We start from the raw sequence: 22,595 nt of genomic DNA, 5'->3' as shown, positions 1-22,595 counted from the left end.
TAATATCTATAGCCAGAGTCAAATACTATTTTGGAAAGCTTTATTGTCTACTTTAGTGGTCCTGAATATATCACAAGTCCAGTCCTTACTGCCTAGCACTTAAGGAAGAAAGGTCTAATGTCACTGTACAGGGGTTGAAGTAGGTACCAAAGGAAAAGCAGTTCCCACCACCTCCAAGGAGCAGGAGCTGTTGCTCTTCAGGAAGGAGGATGCTGGTATGATTGTGTAACATTAACGGCCATGGCACACATGTTGTGTCAATCCGATACTCGAAGCTCAGTCCTGTAGACAAATCAATAACACTCACTCCAGGAACTGAGGAGGAATGAATCCAGACCCCTCCAACCAACAAAAGCTTCCCATCGACCACATGAGCTGTGTGGGAGTACCTTGGGGTAATGGGAGGCTGGATGGCTATTGATTCCCAGATGAATCCACAAGAGATTGGTTTCAGAAAGAGTACAGAGCTCAACGGCTCCTCAGAAGCACCCAGACCTCCAGCAATGAGGGCTCCCCCTTGACAGCTGCAGGCACTGTGGGAATGCCGACCTTCAGGTACTTCTCCCTCTACTGGGATCCTGACCCAAGCCATTGTCCCCACATGTAGGAAATGCCAGTCACTTAGTACGGGTTCTGCCACACTGCGGCCCCCATACACAAACAAATATCTCTGATTCTCATAGGACACTTCTGTTGTTGAATGGCGCCAACATGACAAAGTGGAATCTTCTTCTGGGCCGACCTTTGTGACTGTGACATTTAGGTCCTCAGGGTTATTATCCTCACTCTTGCAAAAAAGAAGCTGGAGAATCCCCAAGGCTGGAGTTACTGGGGACAGTCTCCCTCCCAGAACCAGAACCTGAGTATCTGAAAGTCTTGTCATGGTGTGATAAAGGCGTCCATCCCACTGAGCTCCAGTCCCCCTACTGCATATTTGGTTGCCTTTCCATTCAAAGTCACAGTATCTTGAGAGCAAGTGAAACTTTCTCACTCGGCAATGTCGCCCCTCCTGCTCTCCAAATCCTCCAGCACTGAGAATAAGACCTGGGCTCAAAAGGACCGAGGCGTGGCCATATCTCTTAAGGTCTGGGCCCTGGCTATCACCAGTGACTACACTGGCAGGGAAGACTCCTGAAGGGGAAGCAGGGTCTATCCGAGGAAACGTCTCTGAGGGTGGAAACACCAGAGTTTGGGAGAGGGCGTCTCCCCGAGAAGCGGCCAGAATGAAATAGTGGGCGCACTTCAGATGCCACTCCTCAAACTCGTCGAAAGTTTCGAGATTTTCCACGCGCCGGCGTTCTTCTGCGGGAAGAAAGCAGCGATAGAACTCATTCATGTCCATGGCACGGCAGGCGGTCCAGCCGGCCTGAAGGAAGCGCTGCTGCTGGGCTTTCGCGTCGGGAAAGCGGTCCAGGCCATGCAGGGGAGAATTCAGCTGCCGAAAATGTTGCTGCATGAACTCGCCAAAGGCGTCACGCGGCCTCATCTGCTCGTAGACGACGAAAAGGGCATTAGAAAAACGCTGCGCGGCCCAGGCGATGAGGGCCGCGGCATCATCCGGCTCGAGGTAGGTCAGCACGGCCTCAGCCAGAAGCAGAGTCGGTGCAGCTGCGTCAAGGCCCGCGGTGCCCAGGGCGTGGTCCAATCGCTGCAGCTGCCGCAGGTCCAGGCCCAGGATGCAGTAGTCTGAGCTCTCAAAGCACAACGTGCACCCGGGGTCCCCGCTCTGGAAAGGCCCAGTTAAGGCGCACAGTTCCGGCGTATCTCGAATCCTCTGCGCTTTGCGCTGTGCCACGTCCGGAAAATCTACCTCCCAGACGGCAGCCCGGGTCAGGCGACCCGCAGTTTTGAGGCGAAAATACAGCGAGTCCGAGCCAGCGCCGAGGGACACGATCTGGGCGCGAGGCGCGCCGGGGACCGCGCACGTCCCCTTCAGGAAGGCGCGCACGCAGTGCCGCACGGCGCGTGCGCGGACGTAGTAGCCGCGGTGGATGAGCGGCGCGCGGCGCGCGGTCCCTGGAACTAGCAAGGCGGCGAAGGCGTCGTGCACGTACCCGCGCGCAGCCAGGGAGGTCTTGCTGACGGCGCTGCTGTCGTTGGTGCTCTGCACTGCCCCGGCCCGACGCTCGCGGCTCCGCGGGCCCATGGTTAGGGAAGTCAGGAGCGACGGTCAGTCCCGGTGGTGAGCTGCCCTTTCGTTTCCCAGTAGCCACCTCGCCTTTCCCAGTAGCCACCTCGCGGACTCTGTACGGAAAAACCAAACCCACCCCGCCCCGGCACCCCGCCCCGTGACGCCTCTTCTTTTGACAGGGGTGCGTCACTTCCGGGAAGAGCGCACATCGCCAATCAGGATTGAGGAGGGTGCAACTGGTGCTGACGTTCGGCTGTGATCGACATTTCTTTGATTCTCGGGGACTGCGGTTTCGCGGCTAGACTGACGGCTGCGGCTTATTGTGGACACGTAGACTGTGTCAGGGAAGCGCGGGTTATCACTTTTCTACAAACCTTCCTGTCTGAAGTGAAAATTTAAGCTGTCATAAATTGACTCAACTGTTGACAAAAATCTTTAAGAGGTGAGTATGTGGGGACTGACAACCAGAGCTCCTTGGACGGCAGGGTCTGCATTGAGTGGTAGGGGCAAAGCAGGGTTAGAACTACTGACTTTGGTGGGCAAGGAGAAGGGGTCGCTCCTCGGATGCTAACTACGAGTACTTACTAAGAGATCCCATTTAAATCTGAAAACAAGCCAGTGAGGCCAGGTGCAAAATGAAGAAACCTTTACAGAAGTTGTGACTCACCCAATCAATGTTTCCCCATAGATGTACACTATTGATTCCCTTGTATTCACGGCTCTGTGCTAAGCTGACAATAAGTAAACCACTAAGCCTCTTGTTTCTCAGCTGTAAAATGACATTCCCCTCCACGTTCAAAGTTCTGTTTTCTAGGACAAAGTTGAATATATCTGTGGAAGAGGGAATCATGGAAGAGAGGTGATTATTCCCTTTGATACTGTCTGAGTCTTGGAGGTTTAAAATAATCAAGTTTCTAATTTGGGTATTTGGGAGTCGTCACCCGTAGGAAATCGCTTGCAGAGATATTTACGGGATTTGTAACTTATTAATTGGGATTTGGTGACTGAGATGGAGAAGGAAATCAGGATGACTATAAGTATGGTTACCTTGAAGCAGTATAGCATAATGGTGAAGGGCATGAGTTTTGGAGTCCAGCCAATTTGGATTTGGATACTGGAACTGTGTCATTTAGAACTGGTGTTTAAGAGCTCTTAATGACTTTAGGGAGAGCAATTTCTGTGGAGTGGTAAGGGCAGAATCCATGTTATAATGAATGGGAGATAAGTAAATGGAGGCAGCTCAAGTTTAGCTGAGAAGGAGAGAAGAGACAGGACAGTACTTAAAGAGGAATGGGGGATCAAAGAAAGTTTGTTTTTATTTTTATTTTTTTAAGGTGGAAGCAAGTACTGTACTTACCTGGTGGTTCCCTGAGGGAAATTAGCAACTGGAGAGAGAGAGGTTGATGAACAGAAAAGTGAGAAGATTAGTGGAGTAATGACTTGGAATAGATAGGAAGGAGTGGGATCCTGGGCACAAATTAGTCTTGGGGACAGGAGAATGAATCCTCTTTCTCTGATTCATGAGGGAAGAAGGGGTATAGATAAAGATAAATTTAAGTGTGAGGGAAAGCAGAGAGAAATAGAGGGAATTCATGTCTGAAGGCTTTCGTTGTCTCTATAAAGGTAGTGACTGAGTTGTAAAGTTCAGCCTGAGGCAGCTGGGTCTATGGAACGCTTGAGGAGTTTGGAATTGGAATGGGAGAAGGACTCCCCTGAGCTTGCTGGACTTTGAGATAGTCATTTCTAAAATGAGGGGATTAAGTGCTGCTTTGTGTGGTGTTTCAGGGTTTATCGAGGGTCAAAGAGAAAAAAAAAAGTTGTAGGACTTTGAAAAAAATATACTGTGCTGTAGAAATGAATTTTTATATGACAAGTTAGTAAAATGTACATGATATATTAGAAATACTACTTTTTTGGTAAAGAACAGATCAAGAAAAGTGATTCAAGAAGAAAGAGAATGGAGCAAAATTTGTGATTTGGGTGCCTTACAGTTGTTTTCCGGTTGTTAAAAATCTATATTTTCTTATGTAAAATGAGACAGTAATACCTCATGGGTTGTTATGAGAATCAAGTAACATTACCATCTAAGCCATTTAGCAGAATGCCTGGCTCATACTAAGTGCTTAATAAATAGTAACAAGTGTTTTTATTATCCTGAGTTCCCTTTTGGGGGCAGGGGTGGAGGGTGGGGAGGAAAAAAGTTCTCTAGCACAGTGGTCCCCAACCTTTTTGGCACCAGGGACCGGTTTTGTGGAAGACGATTTTTCCACGGGGGTCGGGGGGCGGGATGGTTTCGGATGATTCAAGTGCATTACATTTATTGTGCACTTTATTTCTATTATTATTACATTGTAATATATAATGAAATAATTATACTCACCATAATGCTGACAGGAGGCGGAGCTCAGGCTGTAATGCGAGTGATGGGGAGCGGCTATAAATGTAAATATTACATTGTAATATATAATGAAATAATTATACTCACCAAAATGCTGACAGGAGGCGGAACTCAGGCTGTAATGCGAGCGATGGGGAGCAGCTGTAAATACAGATGAAGCTTTGCTTGCTCACCCACCGCTCACCTCCTGCTGTGTGGCCCGGGTTCCTAACAGGCCAGGGACCAATACCTGTCCGTGGCCCGGGGGTTGGGGACCCCTGCTCCAGGAGAACAGGAGACCTGGTTCTGGCCCTGCTCTAACTTGATGAAATATTAGTACAAATGTAGAAATATCTTATCTCAATGTGTTGCCGTTTGGCACATCACTCCCACCCCACCTGCTTCTGATCCATGCCAAAGCCAGCCCAGGCAGACTGAATCTGGCAGGGCATGGAATTGTTGATAGCAATAGCTTAAGTAATGATCAGTGAAACAACTTTTTAAAATGTGTAAAAACTGTGCTTGCTTTGATGGCTTTCAAATTTCCATAGGTTAACATTGTAGCTATTGGGTCAGTAAATTTACTCACAACTAGTTAAGGGGCAATCTGGAGGGTGGTTTGAAATGTGCCACAAAATCAGGTCAGGATCCTAGAGAAGGATTGAAAATTTATACGAAAAGTTAGCCATCTGTAACATTTGTTAACAGCCTGCTATGTGAAATGTCCTAAATGCTTTTTCAGGCTGTCATTCTGTTGTCTAAACGTAAAAGTTCTTCCCTCTCGTAAATCATATTAATAAAGCTGTTTTGCAAGGTTTCTAAAAGTTATTTAATTATTTTATGAACAATTCTGAAAAATAATTTGTTAATTATTTTAATTGATTTATTAAAAGTAATAAGTGAATTAATTATCTAAATTTATTACTTAAATTTTAATTTATTAAAATTATTTCAAAAAGTAATCAGGTATTACATGCAAGTTGTAAAACCTTCAAATTGCACAAAACTTTATAAGGTAAGTAAAAGTAAAATTCTGTCCCTTGACCTTTGCCGCTTCCAAACCACTTTCTAGTGCAAACAGTTTTCTATGTATCCTTTCATACCTATTTTAGGAATAAAGATATATATAAATAAGAGTGTGTGTGTGTATACACACATGCTTTGTTTATAAATGTCATCTTTGTAAACAATGTTTTTTGCAACTTACTTTTTGGAAATAACACTATATTATAGAAGTCTTTCCATATAGTCATAGATATTCAGTTGGATGGATATACAATTAATTTAACTGGTACCCTACTGATGGACATGTAGGTTGTTTCCAATTTTTTGCTATTATAAATAATGCTACAAGAAGTGTATTTGTACGTATCCTATAAGATACAGGATAAATTCCTAAAAGTATAATTATTGGGTCAAAAAGTATGTGGGTTTGTGTGTGTGTGTGTGTGTGTGTGTGTGTTGCCAAAGTAACTTCCAAAAATATCATACCAAGTTCTGCTCCCACCAGAACTTTTACTCTCACCTTCACCCATATTGGGTATTCTTCTGAGCTTCAGATTTTTTTCTGAATAATTTTACAAGTTAAGTCTTCCACATGAACTTTAAAAATCAATTTCTAAGGAATAATTTTGGGAATATTTTGATTAACATTTACTTTATAGGTCAATTTATGACAATTGACTTTTTACTATGTCAAGGTGTTTTTCTGTGTTAATGACATCTCTTATGTACTTCAGTAGAGATATTAAACATATTGATTAAATAGTCTATCTTTTTTCATTTGTTACTATTAAGCACTTACTATGGCATTCTATTGAAATTCTATTGAAATTTATCTCATACTGGGTTAGCCTTTCTGTGGATTTCTGTGGCTCTGTCTAGATCTCTATAAACTATTTTCTTAATTGCCCATTTTAATATCTTGGTAACTTATTTAACCCTCTCAGTATCAATTTAGTGATTTTTAATGTGGTAAAAATATTTATTTTGCAAGCTTATGGGGAAGATTATAGATAATATTATTAAAAGTGCTTGCCACTTAACTGGTAGGCTCTGAATGGAAACTGCTATTCTTATCAACGTCATCATCATTAATATCTGAGGACCATACTTTGAAAATCACTAAATTTCACTTGGAATTTTGTCTTAATTTATAAGCCACCTTCAGAGGTAAAGGGAAATTAGGATTTATTTGTCACCTACAAAATGCTGGGCACTGTGCTAGGTGTGAAACTGCACTCCTTCTCGGGTGGGACTCAAACCCACGGGCTGGGGCTCGAACCCACCTGCACCTCAGATTGGGACTTGAACCCATGATCCCTGACTTAGGAAGGACTCGAACCCGCTGTCTTTTTTTAAATTTTTTTTTTTTTTTTTTTTTGGCTGCGTTGTGTCTTCGTTGCTGTGCGTGGGCTCTGTCTAGTTGCAGTGAGCCGGGGCTACTCTGTTGCGGTGCGCGGGCTTCTCATTGCGGTGGCTTCTCGTTGCAGAGCAGGGGCTCTAGGCTTCAGTAGTTGTGGCGCACGGGCTCTGTAGTTCCCACTGTCTTTTAATTGAAACCGCTCTCCTGGTGTCAGGACTTGCTGAAACTCAGGTACTTCTGTCTCGGCGCAGAAAGAATTCATTGAGAGGGAAAGTGGCAGGCAGAGTGAATTTTTTTAAAATTTATTTTTAGGCTGCGCCTGCACGGCTTGCGGGATCTTAATTCCCCCACCAGGGGTCAAACCTGAGCCCCGTGCAGTGGAAGCGCCGAGTCCTAACCACTGGACTGCCAGGGAGTTACCAAAGAGTGAGTTTATTAGCATGGGATGCTTGTAAGAAATGCAGGTGGGCAGGGGAGAAGGCTCTGCCCCAGGACTGAGAGGGCTTCATTTTTATAAACAAAAGAAAATTGGGGAGGGGAAGAAGACCACCTTCTTCCTCATTCTTGGGCAGACGTCGAGGCTTACATCATTATTTCCTCCTTTGGCCCTGAAGGGTTTAACCAGGACTGTCATGCTGCTATTTAAATCATATGTATATTAGCAAAAAGGTGGTAACATATACTAAAATATGGTAATTTATCTCAGGTTTCAGTATAATGTCCCCTTTCACCTAGTTTGTTTCCCTGTATTTCTGTCTTGGCTACACACACAAATGCTACTCTTCAAGGACTATTAACTCCCTGACTTCATGTAACAAGATTCAGACCTGGTATCTATTGTCTTATGTTTTAACTATCAGGGTTTGTGGCTTGAGTGCATCTGATACTTGGATGCACCTGTTCTTCCTTCAAGGTAGAGTAGATTGTTGTTAGGTTACTGGATTCTTTTTTTGAGTGCTTGTTAGCTTACAACAGTCTCCCAAACTCCCTTGAAATTCCCTTTCTGTCTTTAATCCTTTAGTGGGATTTTTAAAGTAACTGTTTAATTATCCTACTCTATCCCTATCAGATGCTAGGGAGGTAGTATAAGCCACAGTCCCTGTTTTTAGGAAGTTTATATAGTTTGGTGAGGAAGAAAGACAAGTAAATCAGTGATTGAGATACAGTGTGATAAAGTGCTGAGTTAAAGGTAGTCACTGGATTATGTGGGAACATAGAAGAGGGGAATTTAAAGTACTTTATTAATCCTCACAGCTACTCTGCATTTTTATCGAATTTTTATCCCATTTTTACAAATAAACTGAAGCCATGGGGTTAAAAGTGACTAAGGCCACACAGCTACTTAAGAGCAGAACTGGTAAAAGGATTAACCTAGGTCCATCCGACTCCAATGCCTCTTCCTTTATATATTTTAAATAGTTCAAAAATGTAAACTTTTGGACCCAAAATAGGTCTTATAAATTTCTAGTTTTAGAAGTAGTTTTATAGAAAGTGCTAATAGGTAAAGGAATATACCCTACTAAATTTCAGATTTTAATCCACCTCTTAACAGCTTGAGGGCTTTTCTTATTTCTTGTTCAGGGTGTTGGCTCACTTAAGTTAGCTTTGGAGTAGCTTTTGTCTTTAGAGGAATAAATTAACAAAACCTGTTTCTTTGCTTTTGCATCAACGTCTGAAAATATTCACATTCATTTAAATAGGTGAGGCTGAGCCCAGAACTATGTATACTGTTTATCTTATCAAAATAGGTGGAAGTGAAGCAATCTGAAGGAAATTCAAGACCACAGAACTTACTGACTGAACCACATTGCATTGTTCATGCCAAGAATAAGTGTTTGGAGAAGGACCTTGCTATTCTGCTAAATCACGATGGAGGCAGAAGAACAACAGCCATGGAAGACAACCTTTTACTCAAAATTACCTAAAGTGGTGAGAATTCAACCACGGAATCTGGAGTGTTGCTAATTATAATGACTTCTGTGTTGTTTCTTTTCACAAAAGACAAGTACATTTTATAGGTAGAATTTGCAAACTTTGTGCATTTTAAAAGTTATATAGCTACATCTAGTAGGCAGTTTGCCTAGTACAGACTACAAACATCAAGCACCTGCTATGATGCTATGAATCTAGTGGACTTGAGAAGTTTTTACTGATTGTATTCTTATTTTAGGAACTTCATGCCCACTTGAATGGATCCATTAGTTCCAATACCATAAAGAAATTAATAGCCAAGAAGCCAGGTCTTAAAATCCACTATCAGATGACTATGATTGACAAGGGAAAGAAAAGAACTTTAGAAGAGTGAGTTTGGGGAGATTGTGGACATACTTCTTTTTTTCCCTATTTTGCAATTGTAAATAGTATGTAAGGATTCAGATTTTTATAGTTAAAGGAATAGGGTAGCCATCTGGTATGGAGAGTATAACTTGACATATAGCATTTTTTCCAACTGTCAGACTGTTGACAGTATTTTTAGTGATTTGTATTGTTTGTGAAGTTACACTATATTGTAATATTCTTTTTTTTTTTTTTTTTTTTTTTTTTATTTTGTGCGGTACGCGGGCCTCTCACTGTTGTGGCCTCTCCCGTTGCGGAGCACAGGCTCCGGACGCTCAGGCTCAGCGGCCATGGCTCACGGGCCCAGCCGCTCCGCGGCATGCGGGATCTTCCCAGACCGGGGCACGAACCCATGTCGCCTGCATTGGCAGGAGGACTCTCAACCGCTGCGCCACCAGGGAAACCCCTGTAATATTCTTTAGACTTGAAAATATAGACTTGTTGGTTTTTTCCCCAGTTTCCTGCTACCACTTGGGGTAGGGGTTGGGGGGTGGAGAAGGGAAACTATTACTTCCCACTTAAAAGTAACATATGATTTTCAGTCATTTGATTATCCCTCCAGATCAATGTAATTTTTGAAAAACCTATTCTCTAGTTCTTTATAAATATATGATTACTATTAGCCTAAAATCAGTTAATTTAGTGAAGTTTTTGATGACTAAAGTACGTTAAAACTTTTCATGTTGCAGATGTTTCCAGATGTTTCAAATTATTCATCAGCTTACTACTGGCCCTGAAGATATTCTAATGGTGAGAAATGAAGTAATTTTTAGACTGGTTTAAAAATTAGTAAGTAATTGATGCCCTTCTGTTGTTTCACGTGACCTTTTGCTGTCATCAAGAATCTGATGAAAAATGTTTTCTGCTTTTTTTATGGTAACTCTTTTAAAAAATAATGTAAGACATTTGCCTAAGAGCTAATATCAAAAGATATGTTCATTATAAAAGATATGAGGAAAGAACCAAGATCAGAATCTTCTATTAGGTAGTGGACAATGTGGAGGAGAAAATCTTGTCCTGTTTTACATATATATATATATGAAATATCTGACCACAGACTTTACATGTATTGCTTGGGATACTTTGAACTGCCCCTGGGTGGACATTACAGAGAATGAAGAAAGTTCAAAAGGTGCTTACAGATTGAATGATTAATCCCTAGGGAAATTGTGCCTTACCTCTGGGGATGAAGGGCTAGAGGACTCCACTGTGTTGCCTTAGCTGAAGCTCTGTGATACTAGAGTCTGATATGGCAGACTGGCTTCTGTATATTGATCTGACCATGTTGGCATTTTTTAATATTCTCTTTGTAACTGGAGAGAAGCAGAATCCTATCAGTGTTCTTAACGCTTAGAAAAAATGCAAAGTAAGAAGTGTAACCTGTGTTTCTGGAGAGGTGACTTTTGACTGGTCAAGAAAGAATTTTCCTCCTTGGCTGAGACTGATCCTCATGATAGTTATTAAGTAAATTAATCACCTTTTGGAGGAGGGTTAACTCTAAAAGTTTAGTTCAACAAAAGTTGACTGAGTGCCCACAATGTTCCAAGCACCATGCTAAAGACTGGGAGATATAAGGATAGATCAGCATGGTCCCTGCCCCTCAGGAATCTATAGTCAGACTGGAGAGACAGACGCATAAGAAGATAAATCCAACATCATGAGGTAAGCTCTGTGTTACAGACATGCACAGGGATTTATAGGAACCCAAGGGAGCATTGTCTAATCAGCCACTCAACAGGTACCACTGAACCCTGCTAGGAATGTCCACCACAGGAGGCTCTGTCTCACTTTCTGTTGCTGAGTGTAACAGAGCAAACCTGATAAAATTTTAGATTCTGAGAGCTTCATGGGTATCATATGCCATGCTCATTGTTTCATTCCTTCCAAAGTTGGTAAAAAGCTTTATTAAAATGAGGCGAGGAATTAAGATTCTGTAGCATTTGACTTAGTGCTACTTAGACGAACACCTGTAGGTGGTTGAGAGGATGACAGTGAGATGCCCCAGAGAGTGAAATTAATAACATTTACATATAATAAATGAATCATGTGTGGGAGTAAGCCAAGAGATTGTTTACAGATGTGGGACTGAGTGGGGATCACTTAACAGTCAAGTCATGGTGACTGGGTGTAATCTCAAAGAGACAGGATTGAAATGTGACAAATAATATTAACTATTGCATGTGCCAGACACTATACTCAAGATGACTTTCTGAGGTGGGTATTTATTTTTAACATCTTTATTGGAGTATAATTGCTTTACAATGGTGTGTTAGTTTCTGCTTTATAACAAAGTGAATCAGCTATACATATACGTATATCCCCATATCTCCTCCCTCTTGTGTCTCCCTCCCAACCTCCCTATCGAGGTGGGCATTTTTATTGTTCCCTTTTTGCAGATGAAAAAAACTGAGGCCTAAAGAGGTTAAGTGTAACTTGTTGAAGTTCACTCACTGCGAGTAAGTGGCAGAATTGACTATTTTGTCCGATTCCAGAGCCCATGTTCTTTCTCATTCAAGATGTGCAGTCTTACCATCCTTGGAGTAAGCGGAAACTTAACTAATTGTGATGGATTCTATCTGAAGAAAGTACTTGAGTAGATGTTCTCAGTCCAGCGCATAGGAGAGGAAAGCCCAAAGAGCCAAGAGTTGCCCTCGGTACCTGTTGCTGCATGGAGCAGAAAGGGCTGAATCTGGCCAACACGGATATGGACCCTAGGGAAGTGTTCTTGGACGTGAGCTAGAGATGATTCCACAGGCCTTAATGTGGCCTAGAGAAATCTTTCTCCCATTGCTCTCAATCAGTATTTGCCAGCAACCTTCTGTTGTTCTATTTGGTTTCACACGTACCTCACCATCAAGAAAGGGGGTGCCCTGGATAGTAGATAGGATCGCTTCACACCCTCACTTCCACCCTCGCTGGCAATTCATACATTACAAATAGGCTTCTGCATTAGTCTCCTGTGAGCTGGGGTAGGGTGTCTCTGGGTCTGCTTAGTTCTGGAGCAATGATAAGATGTGAGTTCCTCAACCTGCAAAGATGAGGCCTGTGCTATGGTGGTGGCAGTGGCAGCATCATGGGGTTCCTGAGACAGCACTGCTATGGGGTCCAGTGCCTGTGATGATGCTGCAGAGGCTGCAGGGTTATGCTCAGTGGTGGAGGAAGCAGTGGTGTCTTGCTTGGTCCAGGGGTGTCACGTGATTTTGAATGCTTTTGTGTAGTCCTGAGCTATGTAATCTCTGAGGCTGATTCTCCAGACCTCCCGGTGAATCCGAGCCACCTGTTATGTTCATGTTATAATAAATTCCTTTTTTGGCTTTAGTGTAAAGAAAAAAGATGAGGCCCAGATCTTTGATTGCAATTAATCCACCAAGGCGGGGCCACCCAGTTAGGCACCGTCTGCACAACCAGCCAGCCTTGTTCCTTGGCCAGGATGCCGCACCTGCATGCCCATGTGCACGTGGTCAAAGCAGGTTAAGAGTAGGATACCAGCTGTAAGGACTAACTAGGGCTGGTTGTCACAGCATTTCTAACTTGGTCCTTTTTTCTTCTAGATTTGGTATATTTTAGGGTTGATGGCAATGAAGGGAAACATGCCTTCAGCCTTTAGATATCATTTATCTTGGTGATTTAGTAATTTTTGGATTGTTTAGTTTTGTGCTAGATTGGATACAGTTTTACTCAAATTTATCACCCATTTTCTTTGCCTAAGAAGAATCTTCCTAAGTACTTCTGGGGGAAATTTAACCCTGCCGGAAGAAATTCTTGAAAAATACAACTTATTCCTAGATAACTTGAATAAGAATCTTAAGCAATGACTTTAAATGGTACATCAGTACTACCTAATCATTTTAGTTGCTTATTTCCATATGTAATGAAATTTCAAATAGTATACACTCATAGGTGGTTTTACTGGTTTTAGTTTTGCCTCTGTTTTATCAGTCTGCTGTTCATTAGGAAATAGAGAAATGGTTAAAAGGGGAGAAGAGAAACAAAAGGTGTGGGTGACGTGCAGATTTGGATTTCATGTGAGTATGGGGGGTGGGTAAGGGGAGCTATTGGAAATGTGGTAGTTTTGTCACAGCCTCCACCAGGGGTGTGACAAAGCAGGTCATCCTCACCATGTGGGAGACTCCCAACACTCCTTGCAAATCAAATTTAATGCATGAAATAAAGCTGTAGCACGTGGCATTTTCATTGGGACGCTTACACTAACATAATCAATATTGCATACATTGCCTTTATTATCAGGTCACGAAAGATGTCATTAAAGAATTTGCAGACGATGGTGTCAAGTACCTGGAACTAAGGAGCACGCCCAGAGAAAATGCTACAGGTAGAATCTAACTACTTCTCAGCAGATGTCTATCGTTTTTCTCATGTGCTTTGATGATGCATATGTTTGCAAGTTGAGACTATGAAGTATTTACTTTCACACTATTGTAAAAGTAGGGTCAGTGGTCCAAATCTTCTGATGTACATTAATGATGTATGTTATTAATGAGTGAGTTATTCTTAACTTAAAAAATCAGGTCAGGTATTATCTGTTGAAGGGAAATAAAAAGACCTGCAAACATTTTGTTTGTTCTTATTTTTCTCACTCTGAGAAAAGAACACTTTTTCCTTATAGTTGCATTGTCTTAAATAAATGCTAGTTCGAGTTCCCTGCATCAAGGCACTTGTGAGACAATGAGTGGCTGCAGAATCACATTTCATGACAATCACTGAAATGAAGGTTATTGAGTCACGTCTCAGGGACTGATGGTATCTTAGGCCAGGAGCAAGCTGTGATGTGGTAAAACCTCTCTGGATGGAGATGAGTGGATCTGGACGTGATCTGGAGAAATTTCCTGGGACCCTCTTTCCATAAGAGCAGCATCAGGAGATATTCTATGGTGCCCTTGGGTCCTCCTTAGCACTTTGTCTGTGACCTAAAGAGGCCCTACCAGATCATCTTGCACCCTGATATGTGTAGCCCAGCATTCATTCAGGGGGTAAAATTTTTGAAACTACATATAGTAAAGTAAGTGCTGAAATGAGACAAGCAGAAGATTCTTTTTTTTTTAATTTATATTGGAGTATAGTTGATTTATAATGTGTTAGTTTCTGCTGTACAGCAAAGTGAAACAGTTATACATACACATATATCCACTCTTTTTTAGATTTTTTTCCCATACAGGTTATTACAGAGTACTGAGTAGAGTTCCCTGTGCTATACAGTAGGTCCTTATTAGTTATCTGTTTTATGTATAGTGGTGTGTATATGTCAATCCCAATCTCCCGATTTATTCCTCCCCCTGAGCAGAAGATTCTTATCTCACATTTTTAAACTGTAGGATCAGTTCCATGTTATACTGGTGAGGATAGTAAAAGGGAAGGAAAGAAGAAACCTGCCAATTATTAGGGCTAGTTGACTCTTCAAATGGAGATTCAAAGGGGAATGTCACCTTAAGTATGCAGCAGTAGGGGAATAGTTAAATAAAGGTTAATGGAATATTTGGCAACCATTAAAAATATTTGCAAAGACACTTTAATGACGTGAAGACATGCTCAGAATACAGTGTTAAATGAAGGAACAGGATACATATATACCTAGTAGCATCTCATCTGTTCAAAACTATATATCTATATCTATATATAAGTTTACACATATACACACACTTAGAAAAACAGCCAGTGGTTATCTGTGAGTGGTGGGATTACAGGTTATTTTTATTTTTCTTCTTTATAATTGTCTGTGTTTTTTCTAGAGATTTTCCACTAAACGTAAACATTTTATAACTGGGGTATGAGAGTATTTTAGAGGAGGTTGTTCTGGAGAGTGCTTTTTCACAGCCCCACAGAAGAGGAGGACTTGAGCACCTGAACTTGAAAGAATGTCTCTAGTGCCCTGGATGAGAAACACTGAGTCTGACCAGGGTTGAGGGAAAAGGAAACCAAGAGAGGATTTTTTCCTGGACAAGCAGGAAAACATTCTGCTAGTAGAGAAAAAATTTTCTGGCATTTTTTTTTTTTTAAGGACAGGCCTTAGAAAAGGGCTTTTTTTTTTTTTCTGGCCACACTATGCACATGGGGATCTTAGTTCCCCAACCAGGGATCGAACCCATGCCCCCTGCAGTAGAAGCACAGAGTCCTAACCACTAGATCACCAGGGAATTCCCAGAAAAGTGCTTTTGTTATTCTTGTTTTGGTTTGAACAAGCATTTAAACTTTTTATACCAATTTGTGAGAGTAGTAGTTTGTTGTTTTTTTTCTTAATTATTGATTATTTATTTATTTATTTTTGGCTGTGTTGGGTCTTCGTTGCTGTGCGCAGGCTTTCTCTAGTTGCGGTGAGCAGGGGCTACTCTTCGTTGCGGTGCGTGGGCTTCTCATTGCGGTGGCTTATCTTGTTGTGGAGCACGGGCTCTAGGTGCGTGGGCATCAGTAGTTGTGGCTCGCAGGGTCTAGAGCACAGGCTCAGTAGTTGTGGCATGCCGGCTTAGTTGCTCCACGGCATGTGGGATCTTCCCGGACCAGGGCTCGAACCCGTGTCCCCTGCATTGTCAGGCAGATTCTTAACCACTGTACCACCAGGGAAGTCCCGAGAGTAACTTAATGTCTGTTGAATTTGAGAATAATTTTTAAACAAGCTTGAATTTTATGTCTTTTTTTTAAATTTCATTTTTCTAGTATTTCATTTTTTTTCAATTTTATTAAAGTATGAATGGTATTTACTAAAATGTATCCATAACTCATCTTTAACCATACCCGTATCACACACAAAGTGAAAATGTATTTGTTCATATAGGGATGCTAAATGTTGAAGGATGAAGTAGTTGATGATCTCTTTAAAAATGTTTTATTTGTGTCCTTTCCAGGAATGACTAAAAAGACTTATGTGGAATCTGTACTTGAGGGTATAAAACAGTCCAAACAAGAAAACATAGACATTGATGTTAGGTAAGAAGCATTGTACCTTAGTGGTCACCATTTAAAATACTAGAATGTGAAAAATTTACTCTTTTGAGCCTGAGTATAGTGGATTTTTATAAATCAACCAATAACCGATTTTTATCTTTTAATAAAAAACAGAGTCAAGAACCTTGTTGTTTAAAGTTGAGAATGCAATTCTGAATTTTTTCGTGTGGCAGTGAAGTTCTGAGTCCTGTTGCCCTTGTGAAGTATGGCTTCCCATGGCTCTTCAGCGAAAATCCAGGCTTCTTACTATGGCCTGCAAGGTCCCACGTGGCTGCCTTTCTTACTTCAACAGCCTCATCTGGACCACTGGTCACTTATCACGCACTGGCCCACCCTCTGTTCCTCAAGTAGGCCAAGACTGTCCCACATCAGCACCTTTGTACTTCCTGTTACTTTTGCCTAGAACACACCTCCACTGTATCCTCGCATGGCTGGCTTCTCATTATTCAGGTCTCAATGTGGCTGTCACTTCCTCAGAGGGGCCTTCCTTGACCACCTTATCTAAAGTGCCTCCCCGCATCTTCTAGTCACCCCGTTTATTTCCTTTATGGCACGCTTCTTAACAAGATCAGAAGTCTTCTTGTTTTATTTGTATATACACATTCACCCGCTATAGTGTAAATTCAGTGAGGCCAGGGCCCTTGTCTTTTGATTCACCACTACCCCACCAGTACTTAGAACAAAGCTGGCACATAATTAGGGCTCAGTAAGTCCTTGAAGGAAGAAAGGAAGAAAGCTAACTGTATAGTTTCTGGCTATAAAATCTCTCAAAATTAAGCTTAACTGGACTAATACCCAATTAAAAAAAAACAGGCAAAAGACAAGAGAAGTCAGAAAAGAAGACATACAAATGGCCAATAATTGTATAGAAAACTATTTAACTTGACTAATCAAATAATTTTAAAAAGAAATATTACAATGCCATTTCAACAGGCACCCCCCTCCCCCAAAAGACTATTAACCAGTGTTTGTGAACTTACACACTGCTGGTGAGCATATGTAATTAATAAAACCTCTCTAAAGAGGTATTAAGATCTATAAAAATAATTTCCCTCTGTGATCCACTAACTCTGTTCTAGAAATGTATCCTAAGGAAATAGATTGATTAATGTTAAGATTCTTCACAGTAGTGTTATTTATAACAAAAAGTAGAAAACATCCTAAAATGTCCAACAATCAGAGGACAATTACGTTATGTTATATTCATATGATTTATATTGTTTTCTAACATTATTTAATTGCAGGGGAAATTGTTAAGTGGAAAAAAAAAGACTGCATTTTATATATCGTTGATCCAAATTTTGTAAATAAATACATGCTGGAGGGATTTATTTTGTGAATAAATAGATAAACTAATAAATGCTGGAGGAAAATTACACAATATTAACAGGGGTTCTCTGGGTATTTGATTCCTTGTAGGAATCCAGCTAATGTATGAAGAATGAATTTGTATCAGCTATTGTATACATGTTAGAATTAGAATATTACCAATCTTGTAACCCTTAAGGAAATAAGGGATCTAAGCCTCCTGATGGAAGAACCATCACCACCTATGAAATCCTCTTGCCTCAGTATTGAATCTGATTTGATTAAGCCTCTAGACTAGATCGAGTTTCCAATTCATATGAAATACAAGAGACAGGAGAACATGTTATCAACATGGGGATTCAATCAGCAAAATCAGATGTGGGAAACTTTATAGGAAAAATGATGTGGTTTCTTCAACAAATAAATTCAAGAAAAGAGGCCTGGGGGAGGTGTGAGGTAGAGGGTGGAGGCATGGGGGAAGTGGCTATAGATTAAAAGAGACTTGAGACACATTGACCAACACAATGTGTGGACCTTAGTTGGATTCCAAATCAAACTGTAAAAAACAAATACATGAACAAAAAACAGGAGATAGAACTTTGAACACTAACTAGATATTTGTTGCTGTTTAGGAATTTATGTCTCATTCCTTATGGCAAAGTAAGATGTCAAGTTAGTCAGGCTCTACTTTTCCAGTAAGATGTATTCCATGTAGCCTGCCATACCTCTCTGGTCATACTCAAGAGTTGTCTTTTTCATCTACACAATCAATACTCATTTTCAACTGTGTTTTTCTTGTATCAAAGGTATTTGATATCAGTCGACAGAAGAGGTGGCCCTTCAGTAGCCAAGGAGACTGTTAAACTTGCTGAAGAGTTCTTCCTTTCTACTGAGGATACAGTTCTTGGCCTTGACCTCAGTGGAGACCCTACTGTGAGTTACTTTTCCAAAATACATTTTATTTCTAAAAGGTAGAATCAGTTTGTGGGATGAGGATTAGCTTGGAGCACGCTGCTTTCTCCAGAGGTCCAGCAGACTCTCTGTGTGGATGAAGCCGTATCCTGCCCTGGATAACCAGAACGTCTATAGCAACTGCTCTCAGACAGGGTTCTGTGAAAGAATTAAGCCCCCTAAAAAAAGAGAAAAAGATTTGCATGACAATATGATTATTTTATTTTGGTTCACAGCTAGTACCATTCTACTAGAGAAGTTAATTTATTAACATGTAATCCATGTCTAATGCTTAATTATGGCTAGGGCTTAATTGTCTCACAGAAGCCCCAGTTGAGAAAGGCTGGTCTAGAGCTTCTTGGTCAGATTCAAGCAGGGTGCCTCATCTGTGGCACTACTGACATTTGGGGCCAAAGAATTCTTTGTTGTAGGAGGGTGTCCTGTACATTATAAGATGTTTAGCAGCATCCCTGGCCTCTACCCGATAGATACCAGCACCCTCTTAGTTGTGACAACCAAAAATGTTTGTAGACATTACCAAATGTCCCCTGGAGGGCAGAATCACCCCAGTTGAAAACCATTGAATTAGAGAGTCCTGTGAACCTGGTTCTTACGGCTTTGTCAAAACCTGGGCCGTTCTGGCCTTGTTTCATCCGTCCATTTGATAGAAGCTTTCTTTACTAGTCATGCTGGTTCCTGAATCAGGTGAGTTCTCCTTCTTAGCTTTAGATATCTAGATATCCTTCCAAAAGTAAAATTTGGTGACTGTTATATCAAGCTTAGCTGATTGTCATCAGGTTCACTGATATTTAAGATTCTTGAGGGCAAGGACTGTGTCTGTGCCAGCTTTGAATTCTCTAACATGTCTAGCACACTGTAGATACTTTATAAACAAAATGTGCAAATAAGTCCATCTGCCGTTTTTTTTTCTGCCATTATTTTATTTCTTTTTTTATTGAGACAGAGTACCCAGTTCTTCAGTTTGCCTATACTCATACATCCTCATTTTAACTTTTGTCTTCAAGGTAGGACAAGCAAAAGACTTCTTGGAACCTCTTTTAGAAGCTAAAAAATCAGGTCTGAAGTTGGCATTGCATCTTTCAGAGGTAAATAATATTGTAAAATTAGGCTGGAGAGGGTAGATTACAATGGAAAATAATTAATGGAAAATAATAATCATTTGTACATGGCTAAAGATAGACCTGGCTTGGGAAAACATTTTTAGAAAGAGAAAGTAGAAATATTTTTGTGTAAATTATAATGATGAAGGCATAACTTGCTTTAGTCCCTCACATTACTGTTTCTATGTTTTTGTGGTTCCTGGGGTTGGCTGTTGACGTGCACTACGGTTGTGTCCTTAAAACAGCTTAATTGACAGCTTGCTAGAGAAAATGCATGAATTATATCAGCAGCCTTGTTATCGGCAAGGTGACACTGAGAAAAGCATGAGTTTGTCTCACCTGTCCTTGCAGGGAAGGGACCTGAATACGTCACATACACTGGCAAGAAAGGAAGTAGCTCATCATCATTTTATAAGGCTCAGCAGAAGATCAAGTGCCCCTGTGGCCCCAGCTCCTTGGCAGCATGAGCACAGTGCAGCTAATGCACAGAGAGTAGCTGGAGAACAGTCACTTTCTTAATCAACACATCCCTGTGAGGCAAGCAAGGGACTCCTGGACTTTTCCCCATTTTACAGACGGATTTACTTTCTACCTCAGTACTTCTACCTATTTCTTTTTTTAACATACAAAAAGCTGTACATAATTATACAACTTGATGAATTTGGATTTCTTTTTTTTTTTTTTTTTTGGCAGTACGTGGGCCTCTCACCGCTGTGGCCTCTCCCATTGCGGAGCACAGGCTCTGGACGCGCAGGCTCAGCGGCCATGGCTCACGGGCCCAGCCGCTCCGCGGCATGTGGGATCTTCCCGGACTGGGGCTCAAACCCACGTCCCCTGCATTGGCAGGCGGATTCTTAACCACTGCGCCACCAGGGAAGCCCCTGGATTTGTTTCGTGAATGCAGGAAATAATACTTAATCTACTTACCTCGTATGATTATTTTGAGAATTAAGGTCATGATTTAAAGACTAGGGAAAAAATTGGAGCTTCGTGTCAGTACTGGCTCTTTTTCATGTCTACAAGCAGAGAGTCAGTAATCTAGTGGCAGAACTTAAAATCTAGGATCCATGTTTCCACACTCTGATCAAAAGATCTTTCACGTGTAGGACACCCTCTATTTGACCAAACTGATGCCAGATTGAAGTCATTGGTCAGGATAACAGAACAGCCAGCATGAGGCCAGTTACCTCTGGCCTTTGTGCACAGCATCAGAACCTGCTCTTTACCTTAATTTCTGTGGCTTTTCTTGTTTGGTCCATTGGATATAAAACATTTCATTTCAACATGTTATGGTCATTTGTCTTTTAGGCTATCTAGGAGATGAAGAGCACAGCCAGACATTTTCATGGTGGTTGTGGTTTGCCCTTAGCTAGCCTTGTCAAGATAGAACATGAGCACACTGTATGTGGATGGAGTCTGGGCCCCGGAGTCAGATGGAGCCAGGTTTCACCCTTATCTCCACCATTCACTAGCTCTGTGAGCCGGGACAGCTTTTCTTTAAAATGCTTTATATTTTTAACTACAAAAGTTTTATGTATCTGAAGAAAATCCACGTGTAGAGAAATAGTGTAAAGTAGAAGTAAAGAAATAAAAAATGAAAGGTCCCCTTCAGTTCTGCTCCTGAGTTGATCCTATTAACAGTTTTGTTATTTATATTATTTTTTCTATCCCTTTTTGTAATATGTGTGAAGACATATACACAACACGGAACACACATATGCATATAGAGTTGTGAGATTTTGTTTTTGAAAATGACTTTTTCTGAGTTTTGATTTCTTCATCTTAATACTTTGTATGATTCTTGTGAGGTTTAAAGGAGAATGTGTGTGAAAAGGCTATTGACTCCATAGTTACTATCATCAAAATGAATCTAGAAGAATACCGGGAAATAAATGAGAAAATAAAAGGCAAAGAATAAAGCTGGAAGGTCTAAGTGGTTCAGCTTTCCAGAATGTCTGCATTACCTTCCCAGAGGACTGGGTATAGAAAAAAGTACTTTTAAGAACCACTGAAAGAGGTTATTGATGCCCTCTTTCCCCTTTTTTTGAGATTCCAAACCAAAAAAAAGAAACACAAGTACTCCTGGACCTGCTTCCTGACCGAATTGGGCATGGCACATTTCTCAACTCCTTGGAGGGAGGATCCCTGGATCTGGTGGACTTTGTGAGGCAACACCAGATACCGCTCGACCGACGATAAGGGTGTTTTTGCAACACACCTTTCTCAAGAGTACCAGCTGGCAGCTGAAACATTTCATTTGACCCAGTCTCAGGTGTGGGATCTGTCTTATGAATCCATCAGCTACATCTTTGCTTCTGACAGCACCAGGTCTGATCTGAGGAAGAAGTGGAATCATCTGAAGCCAAAAGTGTTCCATTTTTAAGCTGTAATGAGGTGAACTACTTTTGAGTATGTATTACAACCTAGATCTCCCTGCTGTATCCCACTTAGTAAGCTGTCCACTGCTCCCTCCGTGGAAGCATAGCAGCCAAGTGCCGTGGAACCAAAAAAAAGAAACACAAGTACTCCTGGACCTGCTTCCTGACCGAATTGGGCATGGCACATTTCTCAACTCCTTGGAGGGAGGATCCCTGGATCTGGTGGACTTTGTGAGGCAACACCAGATACCGCTCGGTAAGGCTTAAGGCTTTAGGTCCTCCATACAACTCACTGTCCCTTCCTCCCCAGCCCCCAGGTTGCAACCCATATGTAGAGAAGCACTGTTCTAAATATATAAATATCATTTAGAAGTTAAGTGATGCTTTCTCAGCCTTATTTAAGTAACAGGAAGTTTTAGCTCCCATTAGAGTATAAGCTCCATGAGAGCAGGGCCCTTATCTGTCTTGTTCACTGCCACATTCCCCAGTTCCTGGAACCAGGTATTATATTGAGGGAATAAGGGTCGTCTAGTATTTTGGAATGACTTTAACCAATTTACATATGTTATGAAAATGTATAACATTTATTTAAAAATTAAGACTTATGCAAGATTCCAAGTATATATATATATATATATATATATATATATATATATATTTTTTTTTTTTT

At 41.2% G+C, this 22,595-nt stretch overlaps 2 protein-coding genes across 2 annotated transcripts in view; one reads left to right on the top strand and one right to left on the bottom strand.

Moving 5' to 3' along the window:
- Nucleotides 1–29: 29 nt before the first annotated feature.
- On the bottom strand, nucleotides 30–2,146 carry LCMT2 (leucine carboxyl methyltransferase 2). Its single transcript, XM_007124096.4, has one exon. It carries the CDS (start codon nucleotides 2,144–2,146, stop codon nucleotides 86–88), a length of 2,061 nt encoding a protein of 686 aa, XP_007124158.2. The 3' UTR covers nucleotides 30–85.
- The window catches only part of MAPDA (N6-Methyl-AMP deaminase), a 24,779-nt gene continuing 4,230 nt past the window's right edge, over nucleotides 2,047–22,595 (top strand). Inside the window, exons 1-10 of the mRNA XM_055088280.1 lie at nucleotides 2,047–2,182; nucleotides 2,311–2,573; nucleotides 8,574–8,802; nucleotides 9,044–9,174; nucleotides 9,900–9,960; nucleotides 13,459–13,543; nucleotides 16,068–16,149; nucleotides 18,282–18,408; nucleotides 19,452–19,541; nucleotides 22,052–22,181. Of these exons, the coding sequence (XP_054944255.1) occupies nucleotides 8,743–8,802; nucleotides 9,044–9,174; nucleotides 9,900–9,960; nucleotides 13,459–13,543; nucleotides 16,068–16,149; nucleotides 18,282–18,408; nucleotides 19,452–19,541; nucleotides 22,052–22,181 (766 nt within the window). The 5' untranslated portion in view covers nucleotides 2,047–2,182; nucleotides 2,311–2,573; nucleotides 8,574–8,742. The remainder of the gene's footprint in view (nucleotides 2,183–2,310; nucleotides 2,574–8,573; nucleotides 8,803–9,043; nucleotides 9,175–9,899; nucleotides 9,961–13,458; nucleotides 13,544–16,067; nucleotides 16,150–18,281; nucleotides 18,409–19,451; nucleotides 19,542–22,051; nucleotides 22,182–22,595) is intronic.

Source organism: Physeter macrocephalus, chromosome 11 (genome assembly GCF_002837175.3).
Source record: "Physeter macrocephalus isolate SW-GA chromosome 11, ASM283717v5, whole genome shotgun sequence".
Classification (NCBI taxonomy): Eukaryota; Metazoa; Chordata; class Mammalia; order Artiodactyla; family Physeteridae; genus Physeter; species Physeter macrocephalus.
The sequence above is the reverse complement of the archived record's forward strand: the minus strand, read 5'-3'. Positions and strand labels throughout refer to the sequence as shown.